This window comes from Salvelinus namaycush, chromosome 18 (genome assembly GCF_016432855.1).
Source record: "Salvelinus namaycush isolate Seneca chromosome 18, SaNama_1.0, whole genome shotgun sequence".
In the NCBI taxonomy this organism is placed as follows: domain Eukaryota; kingdom Metazoa; phylum Chordata; class Actinopteri; order Salmoniformes; family Salmonidae; genus Salvelinus; species Salvelinus namaycush.
In genome coordinates this window covers 11,536,805-11,555,312 of record NC_052324.1, presented here as the reverse complement: position 1 = coordinate 11,555,312, position 18,508 = coordinate 11,536,805, and the positions used below count along the sequence as shown (strand labels likewise).

Below are 18,508 nucleotides of genomic sequence, written 5' to 3'. Positions count from 1 at the left end.
CTAGTGTTATCAAGTATAGAGTCTGGATTTGTTGGTGTGTGTGTTGGGGGTGGACAGTGTTCTGGATTAATTGTGCGTGTGTGTGTTTGTTTGTGCATGTGTGTGTGTAGGGGGGGGGGGGGGGGGGGGGGCAGATGTAGGTTAATGGCCGTCTTATCTCGGCCCCTCTGCTCTGCATTATTCATCTACAGAGAGGCTTTCAGGGTCTCACCACCAGACCTCCTGCTGATTGGATGGCCGGCTCCTCTACTGGGCCTATAGCTCACCTTCACTGTGCAGTGTACACCTCAACCACCACACTGTATTTACATGACACCATCCTGCTAGTTGTCTGTTCCACGTGTTGTTTTTGTCTGTCTGATTGTCTGTCTGTGTTTGTGAGTCCGTCTCTCCTAGCGCCCAACCACCTCCACTGGAACATTATGAAATAACACAAAGCCTGAAGAAAAACACAGATCAAATAAATAAAATGAGCAGCAACATAAAGGACAATGGTGAAATCAGAATAAAACAAATTATATATAAAGCATATATGATTAGAAATTATATATTCAAATCATATCTACATGTAAAACCTCCCCCAAAAGTAGAAAGTAGGTCCCAGTTGCTGGTAAGACAGTTGTGCTTAGCATAGTTAGTGGGATCAACAGCATTGAGTGGCGGGTTAAGGTTGATTAGTGAATTAGTCCCACAGTGCAAGGGCAGGTGTACAAAACATTAACACCAGCTCTTTCCCATGACATAGACTGACCAGGTGAATCCAGGTAAAAGCTATATCCACTTCAATCAATGTAGATGAAGGGGAGGAGAGAGATTAAAGAAGGATTTTAAGCCCTGAGACAATTGGAGACATGGATTGTGCATGTGTGCCATTCAGAGGGTGAATGGGCAAGACAAAATATTTAAGTGACTTTGAAAGGGGTGTGGTAGCAGGTGTCAGGCGCACCAGTTTGTGTCAAGAACTGCAACGCTGCTGGGTTTTTTCAGGCTCAACAGTTTCCCATGTGTACCAAGAATGGTCCACCACCCAAAGCACATCCAGCCAACTTGACACAACTCTGGGAAGCATTGGAGTCAACATGGGCCAGCATCCCTGTGGAACGCTTTCGACACCTTGTAGACTACATGCCCTTACGAATTGAGGTTGTTCTGAGGGCAAAAGGGGAGGGGGTGCAACGCAATATTAGGAAGGTGGTCTTAATGTTTTGTACAGTCAGTGTATATACACTCAGTGTACAAACAGTCGTGGCCAAAAGTTTTGAGAATTACACAAATATTAATTTTCACAGTCTGCTGCCTCAGTTTGTATGATGGCAATTTGCATATACTCCAGAATGTTATGAAGAGTGATCAGATGAATTGCAATTAATTGCAAAGTCCCTCTTTGCCATGCAAATGAACTGAATCCCGAAAAAAAAAATTCCACTGCATTTCAACACTGCCACAAAAGGACCAGCTGACATCATGTCAGTGATTCTCTCGTTAACACAGGTGTGAGTGTTGACGAGGACAAGGCTGGAGATCACTCTGTCATGCTGATTGAGTTCGAATAACAGACTGGAAGCTTCAAAGGAGGGTGGAGGGTGTTCTTCCTCTGTCAATCGTGGTTACCTGCAAGGAAACAAGTGCCGTCATCATTGCTTTGCACAAAAAGGGCTTCACAGGCAAGGATATTGCTGCAAGTAAGATTGCACCTAAATCAACCATTTATCGGATCATCAAGAACTTCAAGGAGAGCGGTTCAATTGTTGTGAAGAAGGCTTCAGGGCGCCCAAGAAAGTCCAGCAAGCACCAGGACCGTCTCCTAACGTTGATTCAGCTGCGGGATCGGGGCACCACCAGTACAAAGCCTGGTCAGGAATGGCAGCAGGCAGGTGTGAGTGCATCTGTACGCACAGTGAGGCGAAGACTTTTGGAGGATGGCCTGGAGTCAAGAAGGGCAGCAAAGAAGCCACTTCTCTCCAGGAAAAACATCAGGGACATACTGATATTCTGCAAAAGGTACAGGGATTGGACTGCTGAGGACTGGGGTAAAGTCATTTTCTCTGATGAATCCCCTTTCCGATTGTTTGGGGCATCCGGAGAAAACCTTGTCCGGAGAAAACAAGGTGAGCGCTACCATCAGTCCTGTGTCATGCCAACAGTAAAGCATCCTGAGACCATTCATGTGTGGGGTTGCTTCTCAGCCAAGGGAGTGGGCTCACTCACAATTTTGCCTAAGAACACAGCCATGAATAAAGAATGATCATATTATCATATTATCATATTACTCCAGTGCTAGCTTCCCTACACTGGCTTCCTTTTAAGGCAAGGGCTGATTTCAAGGTTTTACTGTTAACCTATAAAGCGTTACATGGGCTTGCTCCTACCTATCTTTCCGAGTTGGTCCTGCCGTACATACCTATACGTACGCTACGGTCACAAGACGCAGGCCTCCTAATTGTCCCTAGAATTTCTAAGCAAACAGCGGGAGGCAGGGCTTTCTCCTATAGATCTCCATTTTTATGGAACGGTCTGCCTACCCATGTGAGAGACGCAGACTCGGTCTCAACCTTTAAGTCTTTACTGAAGACTTATCTCTTCAGTAGGTCATATGATTGAGTGTAGTCTGGCCCAGGAGTGTGAAGGTGAACGGAAAGGCTCTGGAGCAACGAACCGCCCTTGCTGTCTCTGCCTGGCCGGTTCCCCTCTTTCCACTGGGATTCTCTGCCTCTAACCCTATTACAGGGGCTGAGTCACTGGCTTACTAGTGCTCTTTCATGCCGTCCCTAGGAGGGGTGCGTCACTTGAGTGGGTTGAGTTACTGACGTGATCTTCCTGTCTGGGTTGGCGCCCCCCCTTGGTTTGTGCTGTGGTGGAGATCTTTGTGGGCTATACTCGGCCTTGTCTCAGGATTGTAAGTTGGTGGTTGAAGATATCCCTCTAGTGGTGCGGGGGCTGTGCTTTGGCAAAGTGGGTGGGGTTATATCCTTCCTGTTTGGCCCTGTCCGGGGGTATCTTCGGATGGGGCCACAGTGTCTCCTGACCGCTCCTGTCTCAGCCTCCAGTATTTATGCTGCAGTAGTTTATGTGTCGGGGGGCTAGGGTCAGTTGGTTATACCTGGAGTACTTCTCCTGTCTTATCCAGTGTCCTGTGTGAATTTAAGTATGCTCTCTCTAATTCTCTCGTTCTCTCTTTCTTTCTCGCTCTCTGAGAACCTGAGCCCTAGGACCATACGTCACGGCAAACCGGGCATGATGACTCCTTGCTGTCCCCAGTCCACCTGGCCTTGCTGCTGTTCCAGTTTCAACTGCTCTGCCTGCGGTTATGGAACCCCTACCTGTCCCAGACCTGCTGCTTTCAACTCTTAATGATCGGCTATGAAAAGCCAACTGACTTTTATTCCTGATTATTATTTGACCATGCTTGTCATTTATGAACATTTTGAAAATCTTGGCTCTCTCTAATTCTCTCCTTCTCTCTTTCTTTCTCTCTCTCGGAGGACCTGAGCCCTAGGACCATACGTCAGGACTACCGGGCATGATGACTCCTTGCTGTCCCCAGTCCGCCTGGCCTTGCTGCTATTCCAGTTTCAACTGTTCTGCCTGCGGTTACGGAACCCCTACCTGTCCCAGACCTGCTGTTTTCAACTCTTAATGATCGGCTATGAAAAGCCAACTGACATTTATTCCTGATTTATTATTTGACCATGCTTGTCATTTATGAACATTTTGAAAATCTTGGCTCTCTCTAATTTTCTCCATTCTCTCTTTCTTTCTCTCTCTCGGAGGACCTGAGCCCTAGGACCATACGTCAGGACTACCGGGCATGTTGACTCCTTGCTGTCCCCAGTCCACCTGGCCTTGCTGCTATTCCAGTTTCAACTGTTCTGCCTGCGGTTATGGAACCGCCATCTGTCCCAGACCTGCTGTTTTCAACTCTTAATGATCGGCTATGAAAAGCCAACTGAAAATTATTCATGATTACTATTTGACCATGCTTGTCACTTATGAACATTTTGAACATCTTGGCATAGTTCTGTTATAATCTCCACCCGGCACAGCCAGAAGAGGACTGGCCACCCCTCATAGCCTGGTTCCTCTCTAGGTTTCTTCCTAGGTTTTGGCCTTTCTAGGGAGTTTTTCCTAGCCACCGTGCTTCTACACCTGCATTGCTTGCTGTTTGGGGTTTTAGGCTGGGTTTCTGTACAGCACTTCGAGATATTAGCTGATGTACGAAGGGCTATATAAAATAAACTTGATTGATTGATTGATACCAACACATCCTCCGAGAGCAACTTCTCCAAACCATCCAGGAACAGTTTGGTGACGAACAATTCCTTTTCCAGCATGATGGAGCTGGAAATTGCCATAAGGCAAAAGTGATAACTAAGTGGCTCGGGGAACAAAACATCGATATTTTGGGTCCATGGCAAGGAAACTCCCCAGACCTTAATCCCATTGAGAACTTGTGGTCAATCCTCAAGAGACAAACAAAACCCCACAAATTCTGACAAACTCCAAGCATTGATTATGCAAGAATGGGCTGCCATCAGTCAGGATGTGGCCCAGAAGTTAATTGACAGCATGCCAGGGGGGATTGCAGAGGTCTTGAAAAAGAAGGGTCAACACTGCAAATGTTGACTCTTTGCATCAACTTCATGTAATTGTAAATAGAAGCCTTTGACACGTATGAAATGCTTGTAATTATACTTCAGTATTCCATAGTAACATCTGACAAAAATATCTAAAGACACTGAAGCAGCAAACTTTGTGGAAATTAATATTTGTGTCATTCTCAAAACTTTTGGCCACGACTGTACAGTTAGGATGTGAATGGATGAGTTTGTTAAAAGATTCATCCTATTTAACAGCGACAGGCTAAACAATACTACTAGCATGGTGCAAGTAACAAAAACAAATTAATTTCAACTTCCAAATTCAACTTGAACCGTTTTCCCTCTCACCAAGGGGGAGCATCATACGATGCAAAATATTTCTATATTTTGAAAGTTATACATCTTTAAAACTTGATTGCTGACGTGCAACACATTTTAGGACTATATCAACAATGGACTAATGGAACAAATACCAAAAGATAGTTTTTGAGTGGAATTTTCCTTTAACCACAATAGATAAAGAGACAGTGTGTCCTCACAACCCCTAAAAAAAAGTTTTATCATCTCAGACTTTTATGGGAGTCACACAACAGTTGTCCTCTGGTTTGTTATTGGAAATGAATCAGAGTGGCAGAACAGGAGCTGACACAGATTGTTATTAGAATGTTCCATCTGCCTGGGAATGGAGGAGTGGCGGAGTGGAGGGCGAGTATCAAGACAAAAACAATACGCTAATCGCCATCAGGTTGATAACTGGAACAGTAAGGAGGGATCGGAATGTGTTTTGTTCCTGGTGTTGAAACCATCAACTGTCTTGGACAGACACGCCATGGGAGAGAACAGCAGCTGCTCCACACCTCACACAAAGATGTTACACAACCTAGGTGTCTAAATCACATATCCTGGTATTCCTTTTCTAGCCATGGCCCTTCCTTGCCAACTTGCCTCACCTGTATCTAACTCCACTGATCATATGTGTGTTTGCATGTGATTGTATGCGCGTATGAATGTGTGGTGTGAGTGGGAACACGGAGGTGTGTGTGTGCGTGCACGATAGTTTGCGTCAAATCAAATTTGATATGCCACATGCTTTGTAAACAACAGGTGTAGATTAACAGTGAAATGCTTACTTGGTCCCTTCCCAACATTGCAAAGAGAAAAAGATAGAAAAAAGAATAACAAGAGGAATAAATACACAATGAGTAATGATAACTTGGCTATATACACGACAGTGGAGGCTCCTCAGAGTTGGAAGGGGAGGACCATCCTCAGTGAATTTAATTTTTAAATAAATGTGAAACATTAAAAAAGTTATCCTTTTTAGATAAAACTATACTAAATATATTCACGCCACTAAATAATTGATTAAAACACACTGTTTTACAATAAAGATCTACAGTAGCCTCAACAGCACTTTGTAGGGTAGCACCATGGTGTAGCCGGAGGACAGCTAGTTTCCGTCCTCTTCCGGGTACATTGACTTCAATACAAAACCTAGGAGGCTCATGGTTCTCAACCCCTTCCATAGACTTACACAGTAATTATAACAACCTCCTGGAGGACATCCTCCAACCTATCAGTGTTCTTGCAGCATGAATTGACATTTCGTCCACCCTATCAAAGGATCAGAGAATTAATCTAGTACTGAAAGAATAAGCTACAGCTAGCTAGCACTGCAGTGTATAGAATGTGGTGAGTAGTTGGCTCAAAGAGAAAGACAACAGTTGAACAGTTTTGAACAAATAATTAATTTCTTTAAAAATGAAGTACTAGAGCCGGTGTTACTGCTAAACTGCCTGCTGACTGTACACTGTACTGCATGATTGTAGCGGGTTTACTTACGTGTTAGTTCTAGTAGCTATGTTGCTAGCTATGACGTTAGCTAATATGGTGACATTAACGATGTAGGCTGTGTGTAGCGGTTAGCGGTTATGATGTGAAGGTTTGGCTTGAAAAGGTTTTTTAGCCTGGTCACAGATAGCTGATGTGTTGTGCACTCAAGTCCACAAGCGAAGGGAAAAGTTTTGAGGAGGAGAGATGTGGAACTATCAGACCGAAATAAACTTTCTGAGGGACAGGGAGGAAGGACGGCCGGTCCATTCAATTAGTCTAGGACCTGTCTGCTAGGTTGAGAGAGAAACTCAAGGAATACATTCCGATTAGACAGTCAGTGGAGGAAAAGAGGATCAAGTCTCACCTCAGCTTCCCGGCAGTGCTGTGGGTGTGGAGGGGAGCGCAGAGGATAGAGTTCACAAGCACCGATGAAGCCCTAATCAAGCTACAAGCTTGGCTTGGGACAAGCTTGGCTTGGATGGGTAAGGGTGGGTAAGGATGGGAGGTTGGGGTAAACTTGGCTTGGGTGGTGTAAAGGGGGTGCAATCTGGGAGGGTGAGGTGGAGAGGGATGGGTTTGGCTTGGGAGAGAGAGAGAGACGGATTTAACTATACTACAATGTCATCTGACTTGCAAAACCTACTTTAAAATGAATAAGTGTTCTGGACAGATTAGGAGAGGATGTTGAGTCATTATTATTCTGTTTGTCATTATAGCTAAGATTCAATGGCATTATTGGTGAGAGTGGAGAGGGGCTCTATCCGAGGGATTGGGACAGGGTGACTGGGAGGGCATCAGACACTTCTCAGAAGTATGTGTGGGGCCTCCACTCATCTCATGTCAGTCTCTTGGTGGACCCACTCTCCCTTTTAATTTACAAGGTAATACAAACGGACCACAGTACTTAAGTGGCAGTCTTTCTCCAATGACATAATCCACAGACTGTTGGTACATTAGGAGAGGAGTAGAAGCTTAAAAGCCTTAAAAAGGCACACAGTTCCTCAAAGTACAAAGAAGTACTTTGCTTTATGTTTTTTGTGTGTTCTCTGTTAAATGTCCACTCAGCCCACATGCTCACACGCTCTATATATGTAATGTATACAATAACTATGTGTTCATACTATGAATCTCCCATTTTATAATGTTGAATTGTACCTGACATGTTAAAAAATACACATTGATATAATTGTACAGTGCATTCGGAAAGTATTCAGACCCCTTGACTTTTTCCACATTTTGTTACGTTACAATTACTCAAAAATGTGTTAAATCATTTTTTCCCCCGTCATCAAACGACACACAATACCTCATAATGACAAAACAACCACAGCTTTTTAGAAATTCAGACCCTTTACTCAGTACTTTGTTGAAGCACCTTTGGCAGTGGTTACAGCCTTGAGTCTTCTTGGGTATGATGCTACAAGCTTGGCACACTTGTCTCACACTTTTCTCTGTTAATCTTTCCCTCGATCCTGGCTAATCTCCCAGTCCCTGTCGCTGAAATGCATCCCCACAGCATGATGCTGCCACCACCATGCTTCACCGTAGGAATGGTGCCAGGTTTCCTCCAGACGTGACGCTTGGCATTCAGGCCAAAGAGTTCAATCTTGGTTTCATCAGACAAGAGAATCTTGTTTCTCATGATCTGAGAGTCTTTAGGTGCCTTTTGGCAAACTCCCAGCGGGCTGTCATGTGCCCTTTACAGAGGAGTGGATTTTGTCTGGCCACTCTACAATAAAGGCCTGATTGGTGGAGTGTTGCAGAGATGGTTGTCCTTCTGGAAGGTTCCCCCCATCTCCACAGACTCTGGAGCTCTGTCAGAGTGAACATCGGGTTCTTGGTCACCTCCCTGACCAAGGCCCTTCTCCCCCGATTGCTCAGTTTAGCCGGGCAACCAGCTTTAGGAAGAGTCTTGGTGGTTCCAAACTTCTTCCATTTATGAATGATGGAGGCTACTGTGTTTTTGGGAACCTTCAATGCTGCAGAATTGTTTTGGTACCCTTCCCCAGATCTGTGCCTCGACACAATCCTGTCTCGGAGCTCTACGTAGAATTCCCTTGACCTCATGGCTTGGTTTTTGATCGGACATGCACTGTCAACTGTGGGACCTTATATAGACAGTTGTGTGCCTTTCCAAATCATGTCCAATCAATTGAATTTACCACATGTGAACTCCAATAAAGTTGTAGAAACATCTCAAGGATGATCAATGGAAACAGGATGCACCTGAGCTCAATTTCTCATAGCAAAGGATCTGAACAGGTATTTTTAAATATTTTTTATTATAAATTTGCAAGCAGATTCTAAAAACCTGTTTTCGCTTTGTCATTATGGGGTATTGATGAGAAAAAAATATATATTTCATCCATTTCAGATTAAGGCTGTAACTTAACAAAATTTTGAAAAAGTCAATGGGTCTGAATAGTTTCCGAATGCACTGTGTATCCCACAGGGGCAAATCTGGTGTTTTTAAATAGAATTCAAGCTATATTAGATCAAATCCAGACAACAACTATTATTTTAGCAGGCGACCTAAATCGTATATTCGATAAGATTGACAGTAGCAATTATAAAGCAATCTCAAGGAGCCTCTAAAGATGATGAAAAATGTCAAATTTACAAATAATTTACAGGACACCTGGAGATTACTATTTTTAAATGCACGCAACAATTTACTGGGTTTAAAAATCCACGACGTAGTGACATCGAATCATTCTCCGGTATCATGCTTAATTACACCAACAGAAAATTCACTATGTCATGTGACAGAATATAGAGAATGAAAAGAGCGCATCTTCAAGACCCCAAATTTATTAAATACGTAATTTTTTTTTTTTTTTAAACCTTTAACATTAAAAATGTAGACATAGGGGACAGAGAAAAGCCAACACCAGATATAATTTGGGATGCTTTTAAGGTGTACATTAGGGGAATGATAATCTCATACATGGCAAAAATTCAATCTGAGTTAGAAATTAAAAGTAAAGAAAAATGAATCAGTCTCTTGGAAAAAAGCCAATAAAAATCATTACAAGGTAAAGAAGATTTTTTTTTTTTTTTTTACTTAAGCAGGAATATGATCTTTTACTTTCAAGAGAGACAACAACTACAGGTTAAATTCAAATAAAGCACACGACTTAATGGCAAATAAACCTGGTAAAAATATTGCAGCCCTCAAAAAGCAAATACACGCCAAACCAATTATAATTTTCAAATGAATTAGAAACAATGCGATTAATGGCAATTTTAAAAGCCACGATGAAAATCGATATGAATGTGAATTAAACAACAGCGGGTCTGATCCGACAGCCTTCTTTGACTCTAAATTCAGTGCTTCCTAGTTCCATGTATCAAACAGTTATTTCAGTTATATTAAAACCAATAAAATCTGGAGAGTCCCCAGCTGATTACCGACCCATAAGTTTAATAAATTGTGACAAGAAAATAATAACAAAGCTCATAAGCAATAGAATGACAAAAGTTTTACCCCAAAATATAAATAATCAATAGCAGCAGCGTATGAAAGGAGTTGGAAAGGAGTTAAAGGAGTTAGTGCAAACTAAGAGGGTCAATGCAGATAGTCCGGCGGGTGAGTGCGAGTGTGTGTGTGTGATGGTGATTCACTCTTTGAGCTTGGCCGGCGATAATGATTCATATTTGGAGCAGGGCTGGTTATGACATGCGTATCTGTGGCAACAGCATGCAGTGGGCTTCTGGGGCCACCCCCCTCCTCTGTGTCTTATTGCAGTCCTCCTGAAAACTACAATCCCACTCAACACTGTTCAACACCACTCACTACATTCAATAGAACTCAACACTACTGTACCCCTGCCACACAATTTAGAAACACCAGACCCTGATCAGCACAACGACACTGAATACTGTGATACTCACGCAACAAAGATTAGAACACTACATATACAAAACTATGTGGACAACCCTTCAAATTTGTGGATTCAGCTATTTCAGCCACACCCGTTGCTGACAGGTGTATAAAATTGAGCACACAGCCATGCAATCTCCAGAGACAAACATTGGCAGCAGAATGTCCTTACTGAAGAGCTCAGTGACTTTTAATGTGGCACAGTCATACTTTCCAACAAGTCAGTTTGTCAAATTTCTACCTTGCTAGAGCTGCCCCGGTCAACTGTAAGTGCTCTTGTTGTGATGTGGAAACATTTAGAAGCAACAACGGCTCAGCCGCGAAGTGGTAGGCCACACAAACGCACAGAACAGGACGGCCGAGTGCTGAAGCGCGTAGCGCGTAAAAACATCTGCAACACTCACTACCGAGTTCCAAACTGCCTCTGGAAGCAACGTCAGCACAATAATTATTAGTCGGAAGCTTCATGAAATGGGTTTCCATGGCCAAGCAGCCGCACACAAGCCTAAGATCACCATGCACAATGCCGAGCATCAGCTGGAGTGTTGTAAAGCTCACCGCTATTGGACTCTGGAGCAGTGGAAACGCGTTCTCTGGAGTGATGAATCACGTTTCACCATCTGGCAGGCCGACGGACAAATCTGGGTTTGGTGTATGCCAGGAGAATGCTACCTGCCCCAATGCATAGTGTCAGATGTAAAGGTGGAGGAGGAATATTTGTCTGGGGCTGTTTTTCATGGTTCGAGCTTGGCCCCTTAGGTCCAGTGAAGGGAAATCTTAACGCTACAGCATACAATGACATTCTAGACGATGCTGTGCTTCCAACTTTGTGGCAACGGTTTGGGGAAAGCCTTTTCCTGTTTCAGCATGACAATGCCCCCGTGCACAAAGTTATGCCCATACAGAAATGGTGTGTTGAGATCAGTGGGGAAGAACTTGACTGGCCTGCACAGACCTCTGACCTCAACCCCATTGAACACCTTTGGGATGAATTGGAATGCCGACTGAGAGCCAGGCCTAATCGCCCAACATCAGTGCCCGACCTCACTTATGCTCTTGTGACTGAATGGAAGCAAGTCCCCGCAGCAATGTTCCAACATCTAGTGGAAAGCCTTCCCAGAAAAGTGGAGGCTGTTATAGCAGCAACGGGGAGACCAACTCCATATTAATGCCCATGGTTTTGGAATGAGATGTTCGACGAGCATGTCCACATACTTTTGGTCATGTAGTGTATTTTAGTACACTCAATTGATAGACATCTGTCCCAGGTCTACTACTTAATATTCAGCACTACCTTCCCTAAATGCTACTAACTGCAGCTGATTTCTCCCCGCTACTGAAAACTCAATAGTCAGCCATTCCCCGCAGTCCTGCTTTAGGCCTCCTGCACATAGAGGAGCAATGATCTGCTGAGCCCTGTAACTCAGGAGCATGTGTGACACGCACGCACACACACACACACACACACACACACACACACACACACACACACACACACACACACACACACACACACACACACACACACACACACACACACACACACACACACACACATACATACACACACACACACACACACACACACACACACAGACACACACAGACACACACACACACACAGACACACACACATACACACACACACACACTGAGCGCCTGAACAAGTCTGCTGACCTTAGCGAAACAGTGTGATGGAAAGGGATAAGATTCGATAGGCCATGAGAGAGGAATCTGCTTGCGACAGACAGGCCTGCGATCAGGTCGATCAATAATCTCTATCTGGTATAGTGCTGATCCCAATTTATCAATATTCAAGTTTCAAGTTTCATTAGTCGTATGTACGGGATACACATGGTATACACCGTCTAAGGAAATGCTGACTTGCAGGTTCCTTCTCGACAATGCAACAACAATAAGAAACAATAAAAGACAAGGATATGAACATAAAGTAAATGGCTCAATAAAATAGAATAAACATATAAGCATAATACAGGAAGGCACAATTTATAGTACAATATTTACAAGTGTTTTGGGGAAGGGAGATTGGGTGCCAAGTGTTTAAATTGTGCAGTGTTTAAACAATCATAATAAGAGTCTGGTATCAGCAGTTGTGATGTGTCTGCAGCGTGTGTGTGTGTGTGTGTGTGTGTGTGTGTGTGTGTGTGTGTGTGTGTGTGTGTGTGTGTGTGTGTGTGTGTGTGTGTGTGTGTGTGTGTGTGTGTGTGTGTGTGTGTGTGTGTGTGTGTGCGTGCGTGTGTGCCTGCATTATGCTTGCATCCTACCAGGTATCGAGCCATTATTGTATGGAACTCCCTTCCATCTCATATTGCTCAAATAAACAGCAAACCTGGTTTCAAAAAACAGATAAAGCAACACCTCACGGCACAACGCCTCTCCCCTATTTGACCTAGATAGTTTGTGTGTATGTATTGATATGTAGGCTATGTGTGCCATTTTTAAATTGATGTAGTTCTGTCCTTGAGCTGTTCTTGTCTATTAATGTTCTTTATTATATCATGTTTCACAACTTGTGTAGACCACTGGAAGAGTAGCTGCTGCTTTCGCAACAGCTAATGGGGATTCTAATAAAATACCAAATACCCAGGTCATCTGCGTACCTCAAGATTGATTGCCCATTAAGCTAAAGCTTCTGGTCTTTGGCAAGGTTACTCATTGCCGTTGTGCCTGTGAAGTTCCTCCACTACATGTGCTTGTGGAACCCAGAATGGGCCCCATTCTGTACAAATCCAATTCCCCACAGGGGTAGTGCAAGGTGTGAGGGAGGCCCATGAGGGCAGGCGTTTGATAATTGGACGGGGCCTAAGTGTGCTCTACGTGAGGAGGAGAACACATAGAGTGAGCATGCTCTATAGAGTCCGATCAGAGATACTTCTGACCTTGAGAGAAATGTACTGATCGTCCGGCACTGTTCCTATTGATTGTCCGGCACTCTTCCAAAACACAGAGAAAACTGATACCTGCCCTCCTGAATCATTGATAAGTATACAGAAGTGCTCTCTCCCTCTCTCACTCTCTCATCCCTGATATCTCGCTCTCTGTCTGTCTTTCTCCGCTGCTCTTCTCTCTTTTTTTCCATTCCAGAGGATGTTCAAACAGGTTTAGGTCTGTTTTGTCATGAAACGACATATTTGTAAAGACCAATTCCAAGTCTTCAGACAGATATTCTAATTTAATATGTATTTTGGCAAACAAACAGATTTAGAAAGGACATTTGACCAATACCTGACAATCGCTTTTCTCTGACGTCACAGATTTTTTTCTTAGGACTTATTCTATCTTTACAGACAACATTTTCTGAGTTGGTAACACAGAAATCTTACTCCTTAACACTCTGGACACGCACACATTCATATTGACTCTCACAAACTGTAAAATACAATGACAACCTAAATCTACACACACATAGACAGTATAGAGTAAGAGACAGTATCTCTGATCCTTACTGTACGCCATGTCTTATTTATAACAGAAGAGCAGTTGCAGGATGATATGAAAGATGCATGCAACCATGTACACCTTTGTGTGTGTGTGTGTGTGTGTGTGTGTGTGTGTGTGTGTGTGTGTGTGTGTGTGTGTGTGTGTGTGTGTGTGTGTACTGAGGAGTCTAAAGAACAGGGCTCACTACGTTCTCTTCAAACCTTTTGTATCACACACACTTGTACATCCATACTGTCCTATGTGTGTGTGTGTGTGTGTGTGTGTGTGTGTGTGTGTGTGTGTGTGTGTGTGTGTGTGTGTGTGTGTGTGTGTGTGTGTGTGTGTGTGTGTGTGTGTGTGTGTGTGTGTGTGTCTAAAAGTGAAAGTGTTTGCTTTTAGTGGGGATCGTGTGTTTGAGTGACAGTAGTGTCACTTCCTCCATCAGAATGGAAAGGATAGGAAATGTCGAGGAGCGAGAGACTCGAGGTGAACATTTGTGTGGGCAATGCTGAAACTCCAGCTAACTTCCCACTAAGACGCGCATGCGCGCACACAGACATTTACGCACACATATTGTACACGTATGCACTGCGAGGGAAGGCGCTGAGAGGGAGGAGAGCAATCGACGCCTCCAGTGGAACCTCATCCTCCACTTCCGCAGAAGAAAGGAGACACCACTACTCCCCCTCTACCGCTTCCTTTCACACCTGTCACCCTCAGAGGGGCAATAAACCAATCAGTATCAAAATAACAGGCTATACTGAGGCAGCTGTGGTCTTCCCAGACTCCTACATAGACAATCTTATCAGAAATACACAAACTCATACACACTCAGGTCAGGATTCAATCCATTGCAGAGAGAGGATTTCAGGATAGCGCTTTCAAAAGTGCTTTTAGAAGCCATAGTCACATATCATTTTCCAGTTTGGTTCAGAATTAGTACAAACTAAGAGATTTGAGTGAGAGTGAGTTGACCCCTCCACTGTTTCTGCTCATGTTGGTTAGTATCGAAATCCTCTTAATTTCCAGTTTGGTTCAGAATTAGTACAAACTAAGAGATTTGAGTGAGAGTGAGTTGACCCCTCCACTGTTTCTGCTCATGTCGGTTAGTATCGAAATCCTCTTAAGTAAGTTAGACAACAACTTGTGTTAGACGACAACAGCATCAGTAAAGACAGAGATGGGCTACAGTGCACCGTTATCTTTGTATTGGGATGCACAATAAAGGTCTGCTGATTAGTGTGGATTAGTGTGGAACAAGACACAATGAGACATCGAGACGGATCACTGAGATCCACATGCATGTTATTCACCAGCAACATCTGAGTACCTCTTTACCACCATTCAGACCCCACTCTACGCTTTTATCCCAAATGGCACCCTACATCCTATGCAGTGCCAGTGCCAAAAGAAGTGCACTATTCAGGGAATAGGGTGCCATTTCAGATTTGAGAGAAAGCCCCTGTCTTGCTATGCTAACGATTGACATAGGTTACGGTAGTTTACTGTGTAAAGGGACTTACTGTACCTTTGATTCCAAACTTTGAGTTTCCCCCGAATTTTAGGATGACCAGCATCAAGAGGAAACCTGTGAAGGCTACTGCTGCAATCCCTACGACCACGTACACCTGAGAGAATGACATAGCTGTTGAGCTAGGACCACCACTACCACTCTGAAACACATTGTGTCGCAGCGTGTAGCCTACTACCACCAAGACACATGACACCAACCATATAAAAACATGACATATAAATGTATAAAACTTAAACATACTGTCAACTATAAACACACTATATAGTACTATTAATAATAATAGTCCTGGTAAAACATACTACATTAAACCATAGAATATAAACACAAACGTTTAGCTCCCACAACAGGACTGCTCCCAGAACAGTTTAAGGCTCACACAAACACAAAACAAGTGCACAAGGAGGTGTCTTAGAGTGTGACTTACAGCAACTCTGTCTTCCGGTGGATCTAGAGGTGTGTCGTCTGTTTTCAAAGAGAAGAGAAGACAGCAGATGCTAAAGTATCCCTCATTTCAAATGTAGTTGATCAAATATGTCTGTCCGTGTGGGTAACACGTTAGTTGAAGGGGTGCCTACATAAGGACTTAATAAGAATATTTGTATTATGTCTTGCGGTTGTTGGCATAAACATTGCTGTATATATGGGTTGGGTTATGAAGTCCTTATGAAGGTACCCTTTCAAGTAAAGTGTTCCCTCTATGAGTGTGTCAGAGTGACATGGGCCTATGTGCTCCGCTGTGTGAATAGGTAACGTGAAGGGACAGTGACCATACCTGTAGTTGGGTCTGTGGTGCCCAGAGACGGTGTGACACAAGGAGAGGAAAGAGAAAAGAAAGTACTAACACTTTATGAGACAAAAAGCAAAGCTCAGGAATCAGTTTCCAAAGCATTTCATAAGTCAACAATCCTCAGGTGTCAGGACATCTTTTATTCATAAAAGGAAAGCACATTGTTTATTGCTAAACAGTTCAATCAGTAATTTAGACAGTCAATGTTCCATGTAAATATTTGAACAGCAACTCACCATAGTAAAGAGGTTCTGTCACTGTTCCTGTTGGGTAAAATACGATAATAAGGTAATAGATGAGATAAGAACTCCGCTCACCTGCTTGTCTACTGTAGGTCTTAATTGGACACCAATTGAAAATACACTGAACAAAAATATAAACGCAACATGCAACAATTTCAACGATTGTACTGAGTTACAGATCATATAAGGAAATCAGTCAAATGAAATAAATTCCTTGGGCCCTAATCTATGGATTTCACGTGGCTGGGCAGGGTCGCAGCCATGGGTGGGCCTGGGAAGGCATAGGCCCACACACTCGGGAGCCAGGCCCAGCCAATCAGAATTCGTTTTTCACCACAAAAGGGCTTTATTACAGACAGAAATACTCCTCAGTTTCATCAGCTGTCCAGTTGGCTGGTCTCAGACGATCCCGCAGGTGAAGAAGCCAGATGTGGAGGTCCTGGGCTGGCATGGTTACACATGGTCTGCGGTTGTGAGGCCGGTTGGGCGTACTGCAAAATGATCTACAACGACGTTGGAGGCGGCTTATGGTAGAGAAATGAACATTACATTCTCTGGCAACAGCTCTGGTGGACTTTCCTTCAATCAGCATGCCAATTGAACACGCCTTCAAACTTGAGACATCTGTGGCATTCTGTTGTGACAAAACTGCACATTTTAGAGTGGCCTTTTATTGTCCCTAGCACAAGGTGCACCTGTGTAATTATTATGCTGTTTAATCAGCTTCTTGATATGCCACACATGTCAGCTTGATGGATTATCTTGGCAAAGGAGAAATGTTCACTGACATGGATATAAACAAATTTGTGCACAACATTTGAGAGAAATACGCTTTTTGTGCATATGTTAAATTTCTGGGATCTTTTATTTTGTTGCGTTTACATTTTTAAGGTATAATTACAGTTTAAAAAATGTGCAGACACACGGCTCTCTAGGTATTCAGTTTGACACCCGTCCTATGTGCAATTTGACCCCTAGCCCCTCCCCCTAATAACTTGAGTAGATCTGAGAGGATTGGAGATAGATGTAAACGATATGGTAATACTGTAGCTCCATCTTACCATTTGATAGGCCAGGTGGAGTTGTTGCCATATTGCAGACTATCCAATCCTCTCAGAATGAAACAAGTGGGATAGGGGTTTAATTGAGATTCAGAGAGTGGTTACACTACACAACACATACCTCCCTCAAAGGGGTTGCGCATGAAGTGGGCATCGACTGTCTTGCGGTCCTGTCCGTACTTGTTGCTGGCCAGCAGGGTGTACGGTCCGTTGTTGATGTGTGTGGGGCTATCCAGCTGCAGGCAGCCGTGGTACTCCCTCTCAGAGAAGTCATGGATCATGGTCATGATGTAGGGTCCCTCAATGACCGGCTCCCCGTTTAACAGCCAGCGGAGCTCAGGCTTTGGGTTCCCAGAAATACTGAATGGGATGCACCAGTGGTGGTCCTGGTAGGCATCACTCAGCTTACTGATGTTAGGGGGAACTGAGAGAGAGAGAGAGGGAGAGAGACAGAGAGAGGGAAAGAGAGAGAGGGAGGGAGAGAGGGAGGGAGTGAACGGGCCAGTGAGTTAGCGGGTGAGGGAGTGAGTGAGCAGGTGAGTGAATGAGTGAGACAGATAGAAGGAGAAGCCATAGAGGGGAGAAAAGAAGGGGAAACGAGTTAAGACAGGTGTTATTCTCATTCTTTCCCCCTCTTATCTAGAGATGTGAGTCATGTTTGGAACTCACAGAGGATGTTCAGGAGGACTGTTGACTCATTCTCGCCCACAATGTTCCCAGCACTGCAGGTGATCTTACAGTTGTTGTCCAGGGAGGAGAGGTTATAGAGATGGAGCTCAGACACTTGGCCTGAGGTCTCAATCTGGAGAAGAACACACAGAGACACAGTGAGTCAGGTACCCATCTCATCCACATGACCAATGCTTTAACACATCAACAGTTATTTTGAAAATCTTTTGCAAACACAATACCTGTTGCTGGTTGTTAGTGATATTGTAAGATCATTCTTTACCATTTCTAAACAGATATCCTTCCCTAGTAGTTGTTGATTCTTTGACATCGTGCTGTCTCTTCTTTTGCACCTGCTGATGGGTGGGGCCAGGAGTTTTACTTGACCACGAAACACTTATTTTTGCACCTGCTGATGGGTGGGGCCAGGAGTTTTACTTGACCACGAAACACTTATTTT

General features: G+C 43.7%; 1 protein-coding gene across 1 annotated transcript in view; it reads right to left on the bottom strand.

Annotated features, from left to right (window-relative positions):
• Window positions 1-18,508, bottom strand: part of LOC120063544 (BDNF/NT-3 growth factors receptor-like) — a 95,064-nt gene that overhangs the window by 63,293 nt on the left and 13,263 nt on the right. The window contains exons 7-12 of the mRNA XM_039013904.1: window positions 18,049-18,181; window positions 17,501-17,803; window positions 16,313-16,333; window positions 16,062-16,073; window positions 15,714-15,751; window positions 15,284-15,383 (exon numbers count right to left, since the gene is read on the bottom strand). Coding sequence (XP_038869832.1) covers window positions 15,284-15,383; window positions 15,714-15,751; window positions 16,062-16,073; window positions 16,313-16,333; window positions 17,501-17,803; window positions 18,049-18,181 — 607 coding nt within the window. The remainder of the gene's footprint in view (window positions 1-15,283; window positions 15,384-15,713; window positions 15,752-16,061; window positions 16,074-16,312; window positions 16,334-17,500; window positions 17,804-18,048; window positions 18,182-18,508) is intronic.